The 17,600-nt window shown below is 47.6% G+C and overlaps 1 protein-coding gene across 1 annotated transcript in view; it reads left to right on the plus strand.

Annotated features, from left to right (window-relative positions):
- Positions 1 to 16,923: 16,923 nt before the first annotated feature.
- The window catches only part of DZIP1 (DAZ interacting zinc finger protein 1), a 74,716-nt gene continuing 74,039 nt past the window's right edge, over positions 16,924 to 17,600 (plus strand). The window contains 2 exon segments of the mRNA XM_088457036.1: positions 16,924 to 16,960; positions 16,963 to 17,059. Coding sequence (XP_088313162.1) covers positions 16,939 to 16,960; positions 16,963 to 17,059 — 119 coding nt within the window. The 5' untranslated portion in view covers positions 16,924 to 16,938.

Consider the following 17,600-nt stretch of genomic DNA (forward strand, 5'->3'; position numbering starts at 1 on the left):
CTTAGGGTCTGCATGGCTCACCCACTTGCGCAGAGTCACAGGTAATGATTGCAGGTACCGGTCCATCACGACCCTTTGCACGATCTGTGGTCCCGTTAGCGTCTCGGGCTGTAGCCATTTTGAGGACAGATGGACGAGGTCATGCATCTGTGAACGTGGAGGCTTGTCCTTATGGAACTCCCAGCGGTGGACCCGTTGGGCACGAACAAAAGTGGTGACTCCCAAGCGAGTTAGGATCTCCTGTTTTAGTTTTTTATAGTCCTTGGCATCAGCCAGGCATAAGTCGAAATATGCTTTTTGTGGCTCCCCAGACAAAAAAGGTGCCACCAGACTTGCCCACTGCTCCTTGGGCCAACTCTCCCTTTCGGCCGTTCTTTCAAATGCGGCGAGATAGGCCTCCACATCATCGCCCGAAGTCATCTTTTGGAGGAAGTGACTGGTTCGTGCGGAGTGAGTGGTGGTGGGAGGACCAGTATTAACATCTCTGGGCCGGGCGACCAGGTGCTGTACCACCTCTCTTATGGCCTGGCGGGTTTCCTCAATGGCGACCTGTTGTTGCCTCTGGGCTGTCTCCAAGGCCAACAGTTGCACCCTGGTGGATTCCTGCTGAGCCCTGGTAGATTCCTGCTGAAGTTTGTTTGTCTCCTGCTGAGCTGCTGTAGCTTGGAGCAAGGCTTTAATAATGTCCTCCATTTTATCACGGGGTGTAGGTTGGAAGCTGAACCTTGCCTCTCTGAGCATTGGCTGACGCCTCCTCTATGGGACTCCAAGGACACAGTGTTATTTCCACACTCACAAATTGGGTGTCTGTCCCTTTAATTTTTAAATGGAAAGTTTTCCTCTTGCTGCAACTTCAGTGTGTGTGGGTGCCCGCATTCTCCACCATATTGTGACACAGTTAGGTTAGGGGGTCCCTCTCCTGGGTAGAGAACTCCTTCCTTACACACACACACAGCAGCAGGGAAGCAGCACACCAGTCTGGATGCAAGTACAAGCTGGTCGGCGCCAGTCTTTATTGTACAATGTCAGAAACATAAAGAAAACATAAATATAAATCCTAGCCCTGTCGGGGCACTAACTTCACAGGTAGTTCCCTCACTACCAGAACCTGGCAGGGCCTAATGCCCTCGCCAGCAACAAAAGCACAGCACAACACACACGGTTAGGTTTCCAAGTGTCTCTGAGCTGCTCTCCCAGGTGAGACAATCAGCCCTAAACAAACTAGGCTTATATTGGCCACTCTCAGGTGGAAAACTAACAATCCTGTTACCAGGCTGCGAGAACCAAAACCTGGAGTGGCCGTGGGTGGAGCCCTCCCTCTCCTCTCACCCACAACCCCCAGGTCCCAAACCGGCTTTTCAAAAGACCGAAACTCAAGCCTGCTACACTGCAGACTTTCTCCTGGGGGTTTAAAACACAAAAGACAGGAATCTGGGACAAATGTACCTGCCACAGACCACTTTACCAGTGAACCTATCACAATATATATATATATATATATATATATGTATACACTAAGGGCCTGATTCAGAGCCGCTCGTAAGTGGCCGCTCGTTCGCTCTGAGCGATGTTTGCCCAACTGCGCATGCGTACGGATCGTTATACGCATGCGCAAACCAGTGAGTGCGGCCAAAATTTGTTTGTTCGCTAAACAGCGAATGCCTGCTATTTTGAGTGACAGGAGGAGGCGTATGTGGGTGGTAACAGGGGAAGGTGCTTGAAAACAGGGAGTGGAGATCCGAACGCAGGCGTGCTTAAAGGTCAAAACGGGTGTTTTAAGGGTGTGCATAATTAATACAGGAGCGTCATTGACCACGTCACTGGGTTATTTTATAGCCAGAACTGAGGTATCATCCTTATATAAGTGTTCACATCACCAGACAGTATGACATACTATGAAGTTGCTGGTGTCTTGAGGAAAGTCCTCCGGGTCTGAAACGTCGACAAAGTTCTTGGCAGTGTTGATTAAAATAGCGTGAACTTTTACTCTGGAGAGTGGCCTCTGTTATTTCCTAAAATTGAGGAATACACTTGGATATATATGTATACAGATATATATATATATATAAAACTGCTCCTGTTTACACACACATATATATATACTGTATATATATATATACATACACATATATATACATACATCTCTGTACATACATACATATATATACATATATTTATATATAAACATGTGTATGTATATATATATATACACACATACATATATATATATATATATATATATATATAATGGCCCTTATAATAATGGGCATCATTGGGGAGAACAAGGAGCTGAGGCTGGAGGGATCGTGCGGGGCGCCGCTAGGCTGCCTGGGTACATGGAAGCAGCAGCCAGAGCTGCAGCTGCTGCTTCCTGTACATAACAGTGATCACTAGTGTGATCACTGTAGTTCCGGAGCAGCAGCGGGAGGGTGTCCCGCTGGCGGGCCGGATACATAGCAGCAGTGGCGGCTACCCGATCACTGCTGGCCACAGTGATCAAGTCACAGCAGCAGCTGCGGCTACATGAGCCGCGGCTGCTGCTTCCATGGGAGGGGGTTGCCGACGGTGCCCGATCACTATGGCCAGCAGTGATCGGGACATGCTGGAGTGGCAGCCATGCTTGCAGAGGGACCAGAAGGTCCCTCTGATGTAGGCGGCTGCTGGAAGATTAGCTTCCCACAGCCGCCTAGTGGGCATTTCTGACTGGTCATATCAGATACGACCATGTCAGGGAAAGCCCAACCTGGTGTGGTCGTATCTGATACGACCATGCCAGGCAAGTGGTTAAAAATATTATACTAAGTATATATATATACAGTACCCCTCCATTAGAAAATAATTCATCCCGTCTCATTGAAAGTTGTGCGCGCGTCTCATTAATCTACAGCATCGGTTATACCATCATAAGAACACAGCAATTACACTACTGTACAGTTATGTAAAGTATGTGTACTGATTTGTGCCCCATTCTAAGAGCTTATGTGATATTAAAAAAATTGGTTGTACGAACATGCAATATGCAAGTACACTGCGTGAATGTGATAGCCATCCAATTTAACAGTATGGTATTCGGTAGTACAAATTACATCAGTGGAGCACTCGCCACCCAGCGGTTAAGCGGTGTATTACATGCCGTAGCGTATCTTTCGTTGTAGAATACCACGGTATGCCAAAGTACAGCCATCATGTAACATTCCATGGCGTGACATAGAGGCTTTAATGGCGCGCTATGAGCAACAAACTAGCTGGGCCCATCTGTATGTCTTTTGCATTGAGACATCCACCTCCAGCGTCTCACATCTGGCTCTTACATAAAAAAGTGGGAACATCGAAAACATCGATCGCATTTTAAACTTCTGAGTAAGTCTATGCTGTCTCATATACAGTGGCTCTATTAAGACAGGAGAGTGGTGTTATGATTGCCAGTGACCACCCCTAGTAAGCCGACTAGAACTTCAGGCTATGAGGTCTTCCACCAATAACAACCGCCCGTTGTTCCCTTAGAGATAATAAACCCACCGGTACTTAAGCGGCCGCCTGGACTTGCAGCTTACAGGGGTGTAAATTGGAATCCTGAGGTGAGAAGAAGGAGTTAGTACAGTAGGAGAGATGTGGCTTTGGAAGCCGATGATATGGTGACTCGATGGTACGGCAAGTGTGCCGGTGATGCGGCAAACGTGCCATTAGTAGATGATATGTTGTGGCTTTGAGAGCTGATGGTGTGGCAAACGTGCCGATGGTACAGCTTGTGTGCTGATGGTGCGGTAATAGCCATTAGTAGTCAGATGATATGTTGTGGCTTTGAGAGCCAATGGTGTGGCTAGTGTGTCGATGGTCCAACAATAGCCATTAGTAGATTAATGGGTAGTATGTTGTGGCTTTGAGAGCCGATAGTGTAGCAAATGTGCCAATGATGCGGATAGTGAGCCAATGGGTGGCAATAGCCGTTAGTAGATTGCTAGGTAGTATGTTGTGGCTTTGAAAGACGATGGTGCGGCAAATGTGCCGATGATGCGGCTAGTGTGCCGATTGTGCGGCAATAGTCATTAGTAGATAGACAAGTAGTTTGAAGAGAATGCTGCGTCTTGGAGAGACGATGGCAGCAGAGATATAGATGTGGCTTGGGAGCCATAGAAGAAGCTGGTGAGCCGGTGACAGCTTGTAAGCTGTTGATGTGGCAAATGTGCTGATGATGCGGCTTGTGTGCCGATGGTTTGGCAATAGCCGTTAGTAGATAGACAGATAGTGTGAAGTGAATGCTGCGGCTTGGAGAGCCAATGGCAGCACGGATATATAGATGCGGCTTGGGAGCCGTAGAAGAAGCTGGTGAGCCGGTGACAGTTTGGAAGCTGTAGATACGGCAAATGTGCCGGAGGTGTGGCAAGAGCCGATGGTGGAGGAGTGAATGGTTAGTGCTGCGACTTGGAGAGCCGATGACAGCACGGCAGTGTTGGTGCAGCTTGGAAGCCATAGAAGAAGCTGGAGAGCTGGAGGTAGCACAGAAGCCACTTCGGGAAATCCAATTCTGTAACACGAAGAGAACCAGTATGCTGAGCATGCAGCCAAGCCTATGGGACTCACAGATACGCTATAGTTGGTGAGGCAGCAATAGTCCAATGAGTACAAATAGAAGGCAGCACCAATCACGCAGCACTGTGGATGACACATCCCTTCCTAAGGCGTGCCGATCGCCTAGTGACAGGAGAAACGGGAGTATCCTCGTCCTGACTGGGTAAACTGCTTGAAGGATACAAGTTGTGACTGTGACTTGTAACAGGTGCGAGCAGAAATGTGTGAGAAACTCGTGGTTAGGGAGTGCTAACTGGACGCACTAACTAGAACTTTAGATGGGTTTAGCCATTTTACTCAGCCAAACCCCGTTTAATAGGGCGTGAAGAGGGCGATAATTAATGAGTGCCCTGAAAAATTGAATTGCAAAATTGGGCGCTCATTAATGATCACCTTCCAGGCATCATCGTTACCTCCACCAAACACCGACTTCCTCTCACTCACTTTGTGAAAAAATCCTCTGTGATCGCCATCGCTAATCCATCGCTGCATGTGCACATTGCAACTTTGACACATTTGCAGTAGCAAATTAATCTATTATTTGTTTATGTTCAACTAAATTTGTTATTATTCCTAAGCTTCCACAGAACAGTATCACTGACTTCCAGATAATCACAAACTTTAGAGTGCTTGCTTTAAAGTTGCATACACACGGTCAGATATGTCAGATGAACGACTGAACGATTTTGCAAACGATTTGCAAACGATTGTATAATTTTTGACTGTATTAAAATGAATGGAAATCGTCCAAAACTGACTGCAAACACATCAGATGTCAGATATTGTTATCTGACAATTGGGAACGCGCATCGTTCATCGTTGCACACGTCAGATTTTCCTTCAGATAATGAACGATTGAACGATTTTTAAAATCGTTATCGTTCAGATCTGAAGAAAAATCTGACCGAGTGTATGCACCATAAGAAATACTTTTAGTATAATGTTCTTTCAAACTGTGAAGATAATGTATGCATGATGAGCCCAGTGCCTACATTGTAAATCCTATATACTAAGCGGGCACAGGGCCTGATTCAGAGCCGGTCGCTCTGACAGAGCGGTCGCTCTGAATCAGGGCCGTTCTTTTTTTTTTTTAAGAACGGCCTCCTGGCCGCTTGCATAGCTGTGGGTGACCACCCACAGCTATAGCGAGCGGCCATGATGATGTTCGCGATGGTCAAGACCATCGCGACCATCGGGCTTGTGACGAGACCCTTGTGGTAGGGTCTCGTTGCCGCAAGCCCCAGAGAGATTTCGGCTCTAACAGAGCAGAGCCGGAATCTCTCCCACTGACATCACTTGTGATGTCAGTGGGACCGGCCCTAAACGGAGGCGCTCACATGGGAACGTCTCCGACTGGGCAGCAACCCCCCCGACCCGCCCACCAAAGGGGGTGTGCTGTCAAACAACATCGACAGCACGCCCCCTTTGGTACGAGACCTGGAGCGACGGATTGCCCGTCGCTATCCGGGTCTCGCGCATGCGCACGATGGAGCCAGCTCCGTCGTGCGCATGCGCTCTGGGCCACCATCGACCCGGTTGCGAGCGCTCAGCGCTTGCGACCGGGTTTGAATCAGGCCCACAGTCCTGTGTCTTTCCACCTACCAGCAACCTGCTCTACTTAGCAGTTTAGCAGACTGCTTCTGACATAATGCTGATATAGAAATAGTCTTACATCACCAGTAGCAAGGGCATCACATCTGTGGATGAGGTTTATGTTATATGTATGGGTGGTGGGACTAACTAATAGGAGCATATTCAATAGCGGGAGAGATTTAAAAAAAATATGCGGCGTTGGGTTTTTCCAGTATCCACAAGGTTTTTCCTATTCAATTGCCTTTTCAGGCATGGTAATTTCTATAGAAAGTAATGCGGCTTTATTCTTGAAGCTTTAGAGCAAGTCCAGTTTTTCCTAAAATCTTTCTATTAAGGAAAAATTGTTGTGACTTGCTTAAGAACCCCTAAGGCACCCCCTTAATGACTAATTAAGCAATTGGAAGTTACCAGTTAGCTTAATTAGTCCAATAATTAAATGTCATTATTGGTCGTTAAAACCAATATTAGCCTCAAATTATAAAAAAATCGATTTTTTTTGGTTAATTTACGCACCTCAATTTAATTAAAGCAATTATTTATTTATGAAAATTAATTATTTATGAAAAAAAATAGCTTTATTATATAAAAAAAAAAATTGCACTAAAATTACCCCGAAATCACTTTTTCTACTTTTTATCATTTTGAGCTTTATTCGTTTGTGATTAAACAAAAAAAAAAAAAAGACTACTTTTTATCATGTTTTTACTTTTAAGCAAATGCACAAATTAACCATTTAATGCATTAAAAAAATCAATATAAGTTTTCTCTGGGACAGTAATAACCATTATTACTGTTACCCAATATTTTTTTATTTTATTTTTTAAGGTACAGACTGTTCCCCAATTGTTTTAAAAAATTCCCCTGGGGTTTTGTAGGAAAAACATAGTTATCCATTTTTTTCTAATGGAGACAGCGGATAATGGGAGTGCGCATACCTGCAGTAAAATTGGTCGCAATATTCAATTTAGCAGTGAAATGCCCTATAGTGATGAGTTGTGAGGGGGACCTATGTCCAGTTTTATGTGCTGCTTCGTGCAGAGAGCAAGGTGCCCTATACACCAGCATGTTTCCAGTAATGGTCGAGCTGGCATTGAGTGTGGCCTACATTTTATATTACATTTAAATGTTTTCTATTACAGTTTTCCTGCTTAGAGCCGTATTCAATTTGAGCCGAGCCGCGATACTTTTTCGCGGCCCGGACTTTCCGCCTACTTCGCCTGTTTTGTAGGTGGAAAAGTATCGTGCGCGTGCCCGCTTTAAACCGTATTCAATTTGTAAGTACGTGAAAACGGGACCCGGCGAAACTTAAACAAGCGGAAAGTAGGCAAATCTTTACAAAATTGTCCAAGTTGGCCTGCAGGCATGAAAGACCATAGATATCATTATCGTTCATGCGGGAACGCGCATCGTTGGTTGTTTTCAGGTAGGTGACTGCAAAAAAGTGAATGATATGAACGATAATGATATGAACGATATAATTCAAATCGCTCATAAAAGTCGTACCCTGTATACGCACCATAAGACGTGTGAGAGCGAGTATCCCTCTGCAGCAGCCACTCCTTGGTCCAGCATGCTCTCCTCCTTTGCTAGACCCCCTCCTTCATCACCTTAACCCCAGCATAGGCGAGCAGAACTCTATACCGATAGTGATCCATCATCACAGAATGCAGGATAGAAAACACACTTTGTTGAGCCAGGCAAATCAAAGTAGAGCAAAATAGCAATGTACAGCGTTCAGCAGGTATACACCAAGCCTCACTAGTCACACATCAAAAGTGCACAGACCTAAAATGACTTGCGCTATATATACCCCCTAGTTATGCCCGCCCATTATTTAAATTTATTTGAAATCTAGCAAATCATCGTGAGGTGTTTGGTAAGCTAACGATTTATCGTGCACGATCTCACGACATCGGACACGATGCATGATAGATTGTGAGATCGTGGGTCAAATTGGACACTTTTTATACCAAATCATGCCCACAACATGCCGGGGAGCTGCCGGGGAGAGTTCACGGGAAATTGGACATGATATCGCATCGTGAGCACATTGCATAGTGTGTGGGCACCTTAAGAAGCGGTAGAAGAAATTAACTTTTCAAATAGTGTTCAGAGCATGAAGAAATTAATGAAAAAATTGTTTAGTTAACAAACTTGCTAATTTCTCAGAAAAGGGATAGATTATATTTTAAACAGAGATTGCATTGGAAGGGAAAAAAAAAAAAGAGTTGTATGTAAATTGTAAAAAAATTGAATGAATGGGCATAGCGAGAGGAAATGCTCCACCTGGTCCACGTCCTCAAAAATGAGCCATACATTTAATAATCATCAATCCCAGCTAGGTCAAACATGGCCTGGAGAGTCGCTAAGCCTATGGCAAAAGGCTATAGGCCTAGCAGAAGAAGGCTCTCAGCCCTATCCTGATTTGTAAATTGGACTATGGCCCTCATTCAGAGCCGCTCGCTATTTGCGGTCGTTCGTTCTAAAGCAAGGGGTGGCTATTCAAATGAACCGTTCGCTAATTGCAGTCTGTTCACGCCTCTAAGTCTGAACAAGCGAGCAAAACTTGCGGTTGTAATTTTGAAAAATACGCCCCCTTGCCGCTCGCACCATACGTCATGTCCGCTATTTATTAGATTAATCGAGTACATCGAACAGCGTATGAACTGCTCGCTATTCTTGTGGCTGGTTTTTTCAGCCGCTATTTTGCGAGCAGTTCTGAGTAAAAAAAAAACAAGTGACGTGGTCAATGACGCTGCTGTATTAATTATGCACTCCCTTAAAACGCCCGTTTTGACCTTTAAGCACGCCTGCGTTCGAATTCCACACCCCCATTTTAAAGCACCTTCCCCTGTTACCACCCACATACGCCTCCTTCTGTCACTCAAAATAGCAGGCATTCGCTATATAGCGAACAAACGATTTTCGTCCGCACTGACTGGTTCGCGCATGCGTATTAAAATCCGTACGCATGCGCACATGTGCGAACATCGGTCAGAACGAACAAGCGGCCGCTTACGAGCGGCTCTGAATCAGGGCCAATGTTTCCACGGATTCCTGCAACTAGAATGGACATGTAATGGTGAATTGATGGCTCTGTGGCATCCAACACCCATCTAAGTTCCACAAGGTCAGCACTAGAAACAAAGGTCCTGATTCAGCAAGGAACGCAGTTGCTAATACGCACACAATCGGCCGATTGTTGCGTACTGCGCTTGTGTATGCATCACAGTGCATGCACCAGCCACTGCGATCAGGACCCATAGCAGAGTGATTGACAGTAAGTGTCGTTTGTGGATGGTGACGGGGAGGTCGGACGAACGCAGGCGTGCCAGTGCGTTTCAACTCCGTTGCATGGGCATGTATAAATTATCCACTGCAATACCATACACAGCCTGAGGCCTCATAGCGTGCGCTGAAGTTAGCAATTCCTGAGTGAGGTCTGACCTGCCTTAACTGTGAGTATGGGTCCGATGTTACCGATTATTTTACTATGTTGCCAAAGTATACGGATGTAAGGGGAAGTGGGCATCCTTATATTAGGCTGCGATTGCAATGCAAATACAATCATTTGCATATCACCGCTGATAATAGCAACTACATTGCGTGCGTATTAGCTGAATAGCGATCCTTGCTGAATTAGGCCCAAAGTTAAGGTGGCTAATCAGAGTAGGGGCCTGATTCAGACCCACTCGCAAGCGGCTGTCCGCTCGCAAGTGGGTCGATGTTGTGCTCTGCGCATGCGAACGACGGCGGGAGCTCCGTCGTGCGCATGCGCCAGACGCGACGAGCGAAGGACTTTCCTTCGCTCGTTGTGTCTGATCAAAGGGGGCGTGCTGTCGATGTTGATTGACAGCACGCCCCCTTTGGTGGGCGTGCCTCCCTGATGGGGGCGTTCCCACGGGAACGCCTCCCGTCAGAAGCCGGCCCACTGACATCACTAGTGATGTCAGTGGGAGTGATTTTGGCTCTGATAGAGCCAAAATCACTCCTGGGCTTGCGGTTGAAAACCTCAACCGCAGGCTCCGGCTCGCAGTTTCGATGGTCGCGATGGTCAAGACCATCGCGGCCATCAAACTGCACGCTCGTATAGGCTGTGGGTGGTGACCCACAGCTATACGAGCGTCCAGGAGGACGCTCCAATTTAATGGAGGGCGGCCCTCAGAGCGTACGGCTCTGAATGAGGGCCTAGGTCCCCAAGACTCAGAGAGCTGGTACTCCTGAGGAAGATCCACTGTTATGGGATCCCAATGCAAGGTACTGAAATTCAGCCTAAATGGTGAGATCTTCAGAGAATAGCATGCAGAGATCGGGTGCGAGAGGTTTGCAGTAGAGATGTACGGTTCGGCTTTACTCGGATTTACTCGTATATGTTCAGATCTCAAAAACAACATCATATTAGCTATCTGGCTGCAGGGCAGTTTCTAGGGTTTGAGGCTCCCAGTGCGAGCAGTCAAAATGCGCCGCCCCCCCTCGAAGCAGTAAAATTGTGGAGTGGGCGTGGCCTCATCGTAAGGGGGTGTGGTATCACAGTAAGGGAGTGTGATCTCGAAAGACCACAGAATGACAGCCACTGTGACTACTGAGTACTGGGTTGGCTAACCTGTCAGGGGCAAAGCGCTGAAAAATATATGTAGTTAAACAAAAGACAGACAGCATGGGGTGTGGCCTAGCTGTCACAAGCCCACGCCGCATTTCTGTGTGCATGCCTTTGGTGTGACATTTGCAGAAGTATGACCTTGCATCACACTCGTTTTTAGTCGCGTTGGGAGCGAACCCAGCACATTGAAAATAAAAGCCAGATCCACATAAAATACACTGCAACAAACCACTTCCACATGAAATATATTGGAAAAGCCAGAGGCACATAAACTACGTTTTAAAACCACATCCACTTCAAATACATTATTAAATCCAGAACCACATAAAACACATTGAAAAAACAAGATTCACATAATACACACTGCATTCCAGCCCCCTCCCTTGCCATTCCATCCCGACAGGTCTTAGGCTTCCCCCCCACTGGCTCTCAGGCAAAAGTGTCCATTATGCAGTGCCCCCTGTAGTTGTCCCCATATGCAGTGTCCCCTGTATTTATGCCCCTCATGCAGTGCCCACAGTGGTAGTATAACTTATGCAGAGCCCACAGTAGTGATGCCCTTTATACAGTGCACCCAGTAGTAGTGCCCCCAGGAGTGGTGCCCCCTATGCCATGCCACCATTAGTAGTGCCCCCTGTAGTCATGCCCCCATCAGTAATGCCCCTGTAATAGTGTCCCCAGTATTAATGCCCCTGTATTAGTCCCCCCAATAGTAATGCTCCCTTTGTACTAGTGCCCAAAGTAGCTAAAGCACCAAGTAGTAGTGCCCCCAGTAGTAGTGCCCCTGGGCACTGAGTAATGCCCCCAGTAGTGGTACCTCCTAAGCAATGCCCTCATTAGAAGTGCCCCCCGAGTAATGTCCCCAGTAGTGGTGTCTCCCCCCGCAGAAGTGCCCCCAGAGTAATGTCCCCAGGCTGCCTGCACATAAAAAAAAAAAACAGTAACACTTACCTTCAGCCCCGCTCCGGCGACCGCTCCGCTCGGCTGCTCCTCTGCACTATGGGAAAGACGTCATGACGTCCTCCCACAGTGCACACTGGGGGAGCCGGGAGCCGGAGCCTCCGTCTCTCCGGCTGCTCTGCCGGGCGCCCGCTGGTAACTGAATCTCAGCGGGCGCCCGGCAGTTAATATTCTGTTTCAGCTGCAGAGGTCGGAGGCGGCGCGCCCCGTGCGATTGCACGGGTCGCCTGCCCCTAGAAACCGCCCTGTCTGGCTGTCACGTGTTTTGGATAGCCAATAAAAAAAAACGAACTTATCCGAACTTGCAATAATTTGACGCTAAGAATTTAATAAAATCGAACCCACACATCTCTAGTTTGCAGGGATTCCTCAGTGTTTTCAGGTACATCACCTTCTCCCTCCTTCAAGTACATCACCTTCTCCCTCCTGATCAGGTTATTTGGAAGTTAGAGTCCATTCTAGCTATAAAGGTGGTTAATCTAGTCTCAATCAGAGCAGTAACAAGACTTTTTGTTTCCCTGGGCCAGAAAGAGCATTGGCGCCCCCTCCCAAATAGGGACATAAGGAGCGCATTCGAAAAAGTGGTGTGGCCTGATGACAAATCTGATTTGTCCCGTACGATGATGAAGGGGTACCAATCATGTTGTACCACTGTTATCCAGGTGTCACTGCTAAATACAGTGTGAATCCAATGGCTGCGGTAAGGAATTGTGTGTCTTAAATAAAAGAGAATGTGACCAAAGGTGCTTGGGGAGATGGCCAGATGGAGGGGCAGTTAGCCAGGGAGGAGATAAGGGTGGCTAGGAGATGCCGGAGTTAAAATAAGAGGTAGCTACAAGTGTGAGAATGATTATAAACTGAAAATGTACAGGCCCAAACAGTGCCCCCTGCCTGTGGTGCCCTGCTCTGCGGTGCACATGTCGCACCACCCTAGTTACAGCTCTGGTCTCAATATGTTCAAATATTGCATCAAGTTGAAGAAAACATTTCGGCTAGTTCTGCGATTGAGGAGGGGGTTATCATTACCACCCAAGCAACAAGAATCACAGGAGACATCCAGGATAGCCTTGAGGGAGGACAAGGGCCTAGTAGTGACATGTGGGTCCCAGGGCCTGATTCAGATCCAGTCACAAGCGATGTGCGCTCGCAACCGGGTCGATCGTGGGCCAGTGCGCATGCGCACGACGGAGCCGGCTCCGTCGTGCGCATGCGTGAGACCCGGATAGCGACGGGCAATCCATCGCTCAGGGTCTCGTACCAAAGGGGGCGTGCTGTCGATGTTGAGTGACAGCACGCCCCCTTTGGTGGGTGGGCCGGGGGAGTGGCTGAACAAACGGAGGCGTTCCCATGTGAAAGCCTCCGTTTGGGGGCAGCCCCACTGACATCACGAGTGATGTCAGTGGGAGAGATTTCGGCTCTGTTAGAGCCAAAAGCACTCTGGGGCTTGCGGCAACGAGACCCTACCACAAGGGTCATGTCGCAAGCCCGATGGTTGCGATGGTCTTGACCATCGCGGCCATCTTCCTGGCCGCTCGCTATAGCTGTGGGTGGTCACCCACAGCTATGCGAGCGGCCAGGAGACCGTTCTAAAAAAAAAAGACCGGCCCTGATTCAGAGCGAGCGCTCTTTCAGAGCGACCGGCTCTGAATCGGGGCCCCTATCCATGATTGTCATCTCTCTCCTCTCCAGTCTGTCCTCAATTCTGCCACTCGACTCATCTTTCTCTCCAAACGCTCTACATCTGCCTCCCCTCTCTTACAAGCCCTCTACTGGCTCCCCTTCAGAACCCAATTCAAGGTTCTTACACTCGCTTACAAAGCCCTCACACACACTCCTTTCCCATTTACATCTCTGACCTCATCTCCCTTCACTCTCCTCTCTGCCCTCTTCATTCAACAAATGCACGCCGCCTCTCATGCCAACTGATTTCTTCCACCTCAAAGATTTTGCCCGTGCTGCTCCCCACCTTTGGAACGCTCTCCCTCTCCCCAATCCTTCAAACGGGCTCTCAAGACCCCCTACTTCATTAATGCTTTCCAGCTCTCATCCTAACTTGCTACTACATGCTCCCTCCTCCCTATCTGTCCCATCTGTATCATGCCTGTCTGCCCCTCCCCTTGAGAATGTAAGCTCTTGCGAGCAGGGCCCTCTACCCTCTTGTGCTTCTCCTTTCTTTATTTTCATCTACTTCTTACTCACCACTAGGACACCTAACACTTGGTTGCTTATGCACTGTTGCTTATTTGGGTGTTATGGCCACCAATGTAACAATGTACATTATCCATGTCCTTGTCCTGCATTGTATTGTACTGTAAGTCACTATTTTGGTTATGTACTTTGTAAGGCGCTACGGAACACTTGTGGCGTCAGATAAACGATACTAGTAATAATGATTGTCAGGGTAAAAATTATTCAGATAATACAATATAGTTTATATATGCTACCCCCCCCCCCCCTTCCCGTAAGGAGAGCAAACAAAATAGTTGTACAATACAGTGTGCTGTTGAAGTGAGAGGTGGTGCAGACCTGAAAACAGTCAATAGGCACGCGTCATCCAAGTAATAAATACAGTATCAGACACAGAATTGCAAAACGTAACTAATACAATGAGCAGAAATTAGAATACAGGCGCCTCTATGGACAGCTAGGTGCAGTTCAAAATAATGAACACTAGATGTCCACGTGGTATATACAGTGCAAAAGACGACAGAATTAACAAAGATTAAACATCCCATGATGACACTGATAGGTGCCCAGGCAGCATCGCATCCCCAATAGAAACCTACAGGGGTAGCTGCTGCCAGTGAGAATGGAGGGATCATAGCAGGTATCGGATATATCTGCTGCGGTCCCTCTGTCATACATTTGGGGCATACTAAATATTTGCAGTTGCCCCCTATAAACAAGTGTTTTCGGAAGTAAGCAACAAATATTTATAGATAAATGGACCTGATATTCCATTCATATTCAAATAAAAACTTCTTTGTTCCTGGTTACTTACAGTATATGCACTATGGATCTGATTCAGCGTTGTACACTATTCAGATGTTTTCACATCTCTGCATGCATCTGAGTTGCACTGCGCATGCGCCAAGGTACATGACCTTAGTAGCTCCCAGCGATTATTTACTCACAGTGTTATTAACAGTCAGAGAGCATTTGGGGTGGAACCAGGGAGTTGTTTAAAAATGCAGGAGTGTCGCGTCCATTTCAGGGACGTGCCACATCCAGCGTATTCGATCGCGTACGCAAGAAATATGGCTCTGGTGTCTCAATTCCTACAGCTGTTCTGCGGGACCATAGACTCACTCAGGACTCCGATAATAAAATGATATGCGACACATGCTTGGACACAAATGCTTGGATTTGCAAAGCTGCGCAATACATTTCCCAACATGTACTACATTTGCATATGTTTGCATAGTGTCTGCACACACATTTGCAGCAGCATTACCGTATGCCCTTAATACCGTGGGCCTGATTCGCACACAAAGCTGATGTTCATGTAGTTGATTTTTAGCAATTGCGCATGTGCAAACATTACTATAACCCCTATAGCGTCTGTATGAAACAGAGTGAATGCACAAAGATGCTGTTGCCGTCGGTACAGGCGGTATCAGGAATGGGGCACCACTTTGTGGTGGCTAGAAGTGAACCCAAAAAAAGTCCATCTTTTGGGCGTCAGTGAAAGCAGCTGCGTTCACGTACGCACAGCCGCAACCATAGGAGGCCAGACTCAGACAGTAAAGGTGCCCATCCACTAGACAATTACACTGAATGATTGCGACATAGTAATCGTGCAATCGCTCAGTAATCATCCGCAAATCGTGCATCCAAATTTCGGAAAGGACCAGTGATGTGCGCTCCCGCTGGTCGTTTCCGACATCAGTCATCGGCCGAGCATGCAGGACAATCTGCCGATAACGACAGATTTGCCATGTTTGGGGATGATTGATGTGCCTACACTGAACGATCAATCGTTCAGTGTAGGCACTGTACTCCCTAGGGGAACGACGGTACGATTACAATGTTGTAATCATACCGTCTTTCTCTGGTCTGCTAGCGCAAGGGTGGGGAACCTTTTTTCTGCCAAGGGTCATTTTGATATATATAACATTAGTTGCGGGCCTTGTGCAGGCCACGCCCCCTCCATGTGATGTCACACGGGTACAAGGCCAAAATCGCCAGTGATTACAGCAATGTCCGGAGCATCCTGAGTATGCTGTAGGGAGCTGTAAGCCTAAGGTCACTCCATGAGGCACTGCAGCATAGATTCTGGCTGCAGGGTGCCATTCTACGAGCCCTTCTAGCCAGATGAGTTTAGCAGAAAAAAGCTCCGAGGGTCAGACCAAATGATTCCGAGGCCCGGGCCTTAGGTTCCCCATTCCTGTGCTAGTGGATGGGCACCTTTGATGATGGCGATTAAAGAATTACCGCACTGACGCAGAATGTGGGAATCTCAGGGCCTGATTCAGAGCCGGACGCTATTTGCGCTCGCTCGTTCTGAAAAAGGGGCCGGCTATTTAAATTGAGTGCTCGCTCTTTGAGGTCCGTTGATGCCTCTATGTCTGAACGAGCGAACAAAACATGCGCTCGCTATTTTTTAAAAAACGCCCCCTGGCCGCTCGCATCCTACGTCATCTCCACTATTTATTAGATTTATCATGCGAGCAGTTCAGGCTAATAAACAACCAAGTGACGTGGTCGGCGACGCTGCTTTGTTAAGTATGCACACCCTTAAAACGCCTGTTTTGACCGTTTGGCATGCCTGCGTTCGGATCTCCACTCCCCGTTTTCAAGCACCTTCCCCTGTTACCACCCACATACGCCTGATTCTGTCACTCAAATTAGCAGGCACTCGCAATTTTGTGAGCACACAATTTCCAACCGCAATGACTGGTTCACGCATGCGTATTACAACCCATACACATGCGCAGTTGTGCGAATATCGCTCGGAGCGAACGAGCGGCCGCTTACGAGCGGCTCTGAATCAGGCCCTCAGTCCTTGCAAATTTAGACGCACCAGGGGGAGGGCTGATGCTGATACTAGCATAGTATTATCGTCGCCCCTCTTGAGTTCGGTGACAGACGCAAGAAGATATTCTCTCTCTCTCCCCCCTGGCAAGAAGCCGAGTAACGTAGTAGCTGCAGGGCGGAGCATCACCCTGAGGCAGCTGTGTGTGTAGGTATTCTGGGCGGAGTAAGCCGCGGTTGTCATGGTGACCGGTGCAGACCACCCATGCCTCCTCATCTCACTGCCTGCTGCTCTGCGAGCCCGGCCGAGTCCCCGGATGAAGAAGCGTTGGGAGGGCCTGGGCTAATGGTGAGAACATCGGAGTCTTAGGATACGATAGGGGGGAGCAGACTTCTCAGCCTACCGGGTGGCTGGTTAAGTGTGATCCAGACCGATGTGTGCTGTCCATCGGATGTACTGTGTACGGGGTTTAGGACAGATTGATGCTATTGGTCTCAGTGTGTGTGTCTATGTCTATGTACATGTGTGCCTGTGTGTGCCTCCGTGTATGTGTGCTTGCCTCCTGCCAAATGTTTATCAGTGAATTATGCAAACTTAAGTTATTGCAGTTACCTACTGTAGAACTTATGTAGTACGCTGGTACAGATAGTTCTACTAATGCAGGAGGGACACAACCCTCTTTCCGCACTCATAATCAGTCATTTGTATATAGATATTATATCCCCCTTACAACCACGATGTATATGTCCATTGTCCTCCCCCCCAGCACTGATTCATACATCTATGTGTGCCCCCCCCCACTAACTTACTCCACCTGAGCTGATTTACACAGCTATATTTCCCCTGCGCTGATTTATGTCCTCCCCTTGCGCTGATTTATGTCCTCCCCTTGCGCTGATTTAT

This window comes from Taudactylus pleione, unplaced genomic scaffold, assembly GCF_031769625.1.
Source record: "Taudactylus pleione unplaced genomic scaffold, aTauple2 ptg000041l, whole genome shotgun sequence".
Taxonomy (NCBI): domain Eukaryota; kingdom Metazoa; phylum Chordata; class Amphibia; order Anura; family Myobatrachidae; genus Taudactylus; species Taudactylus pleione.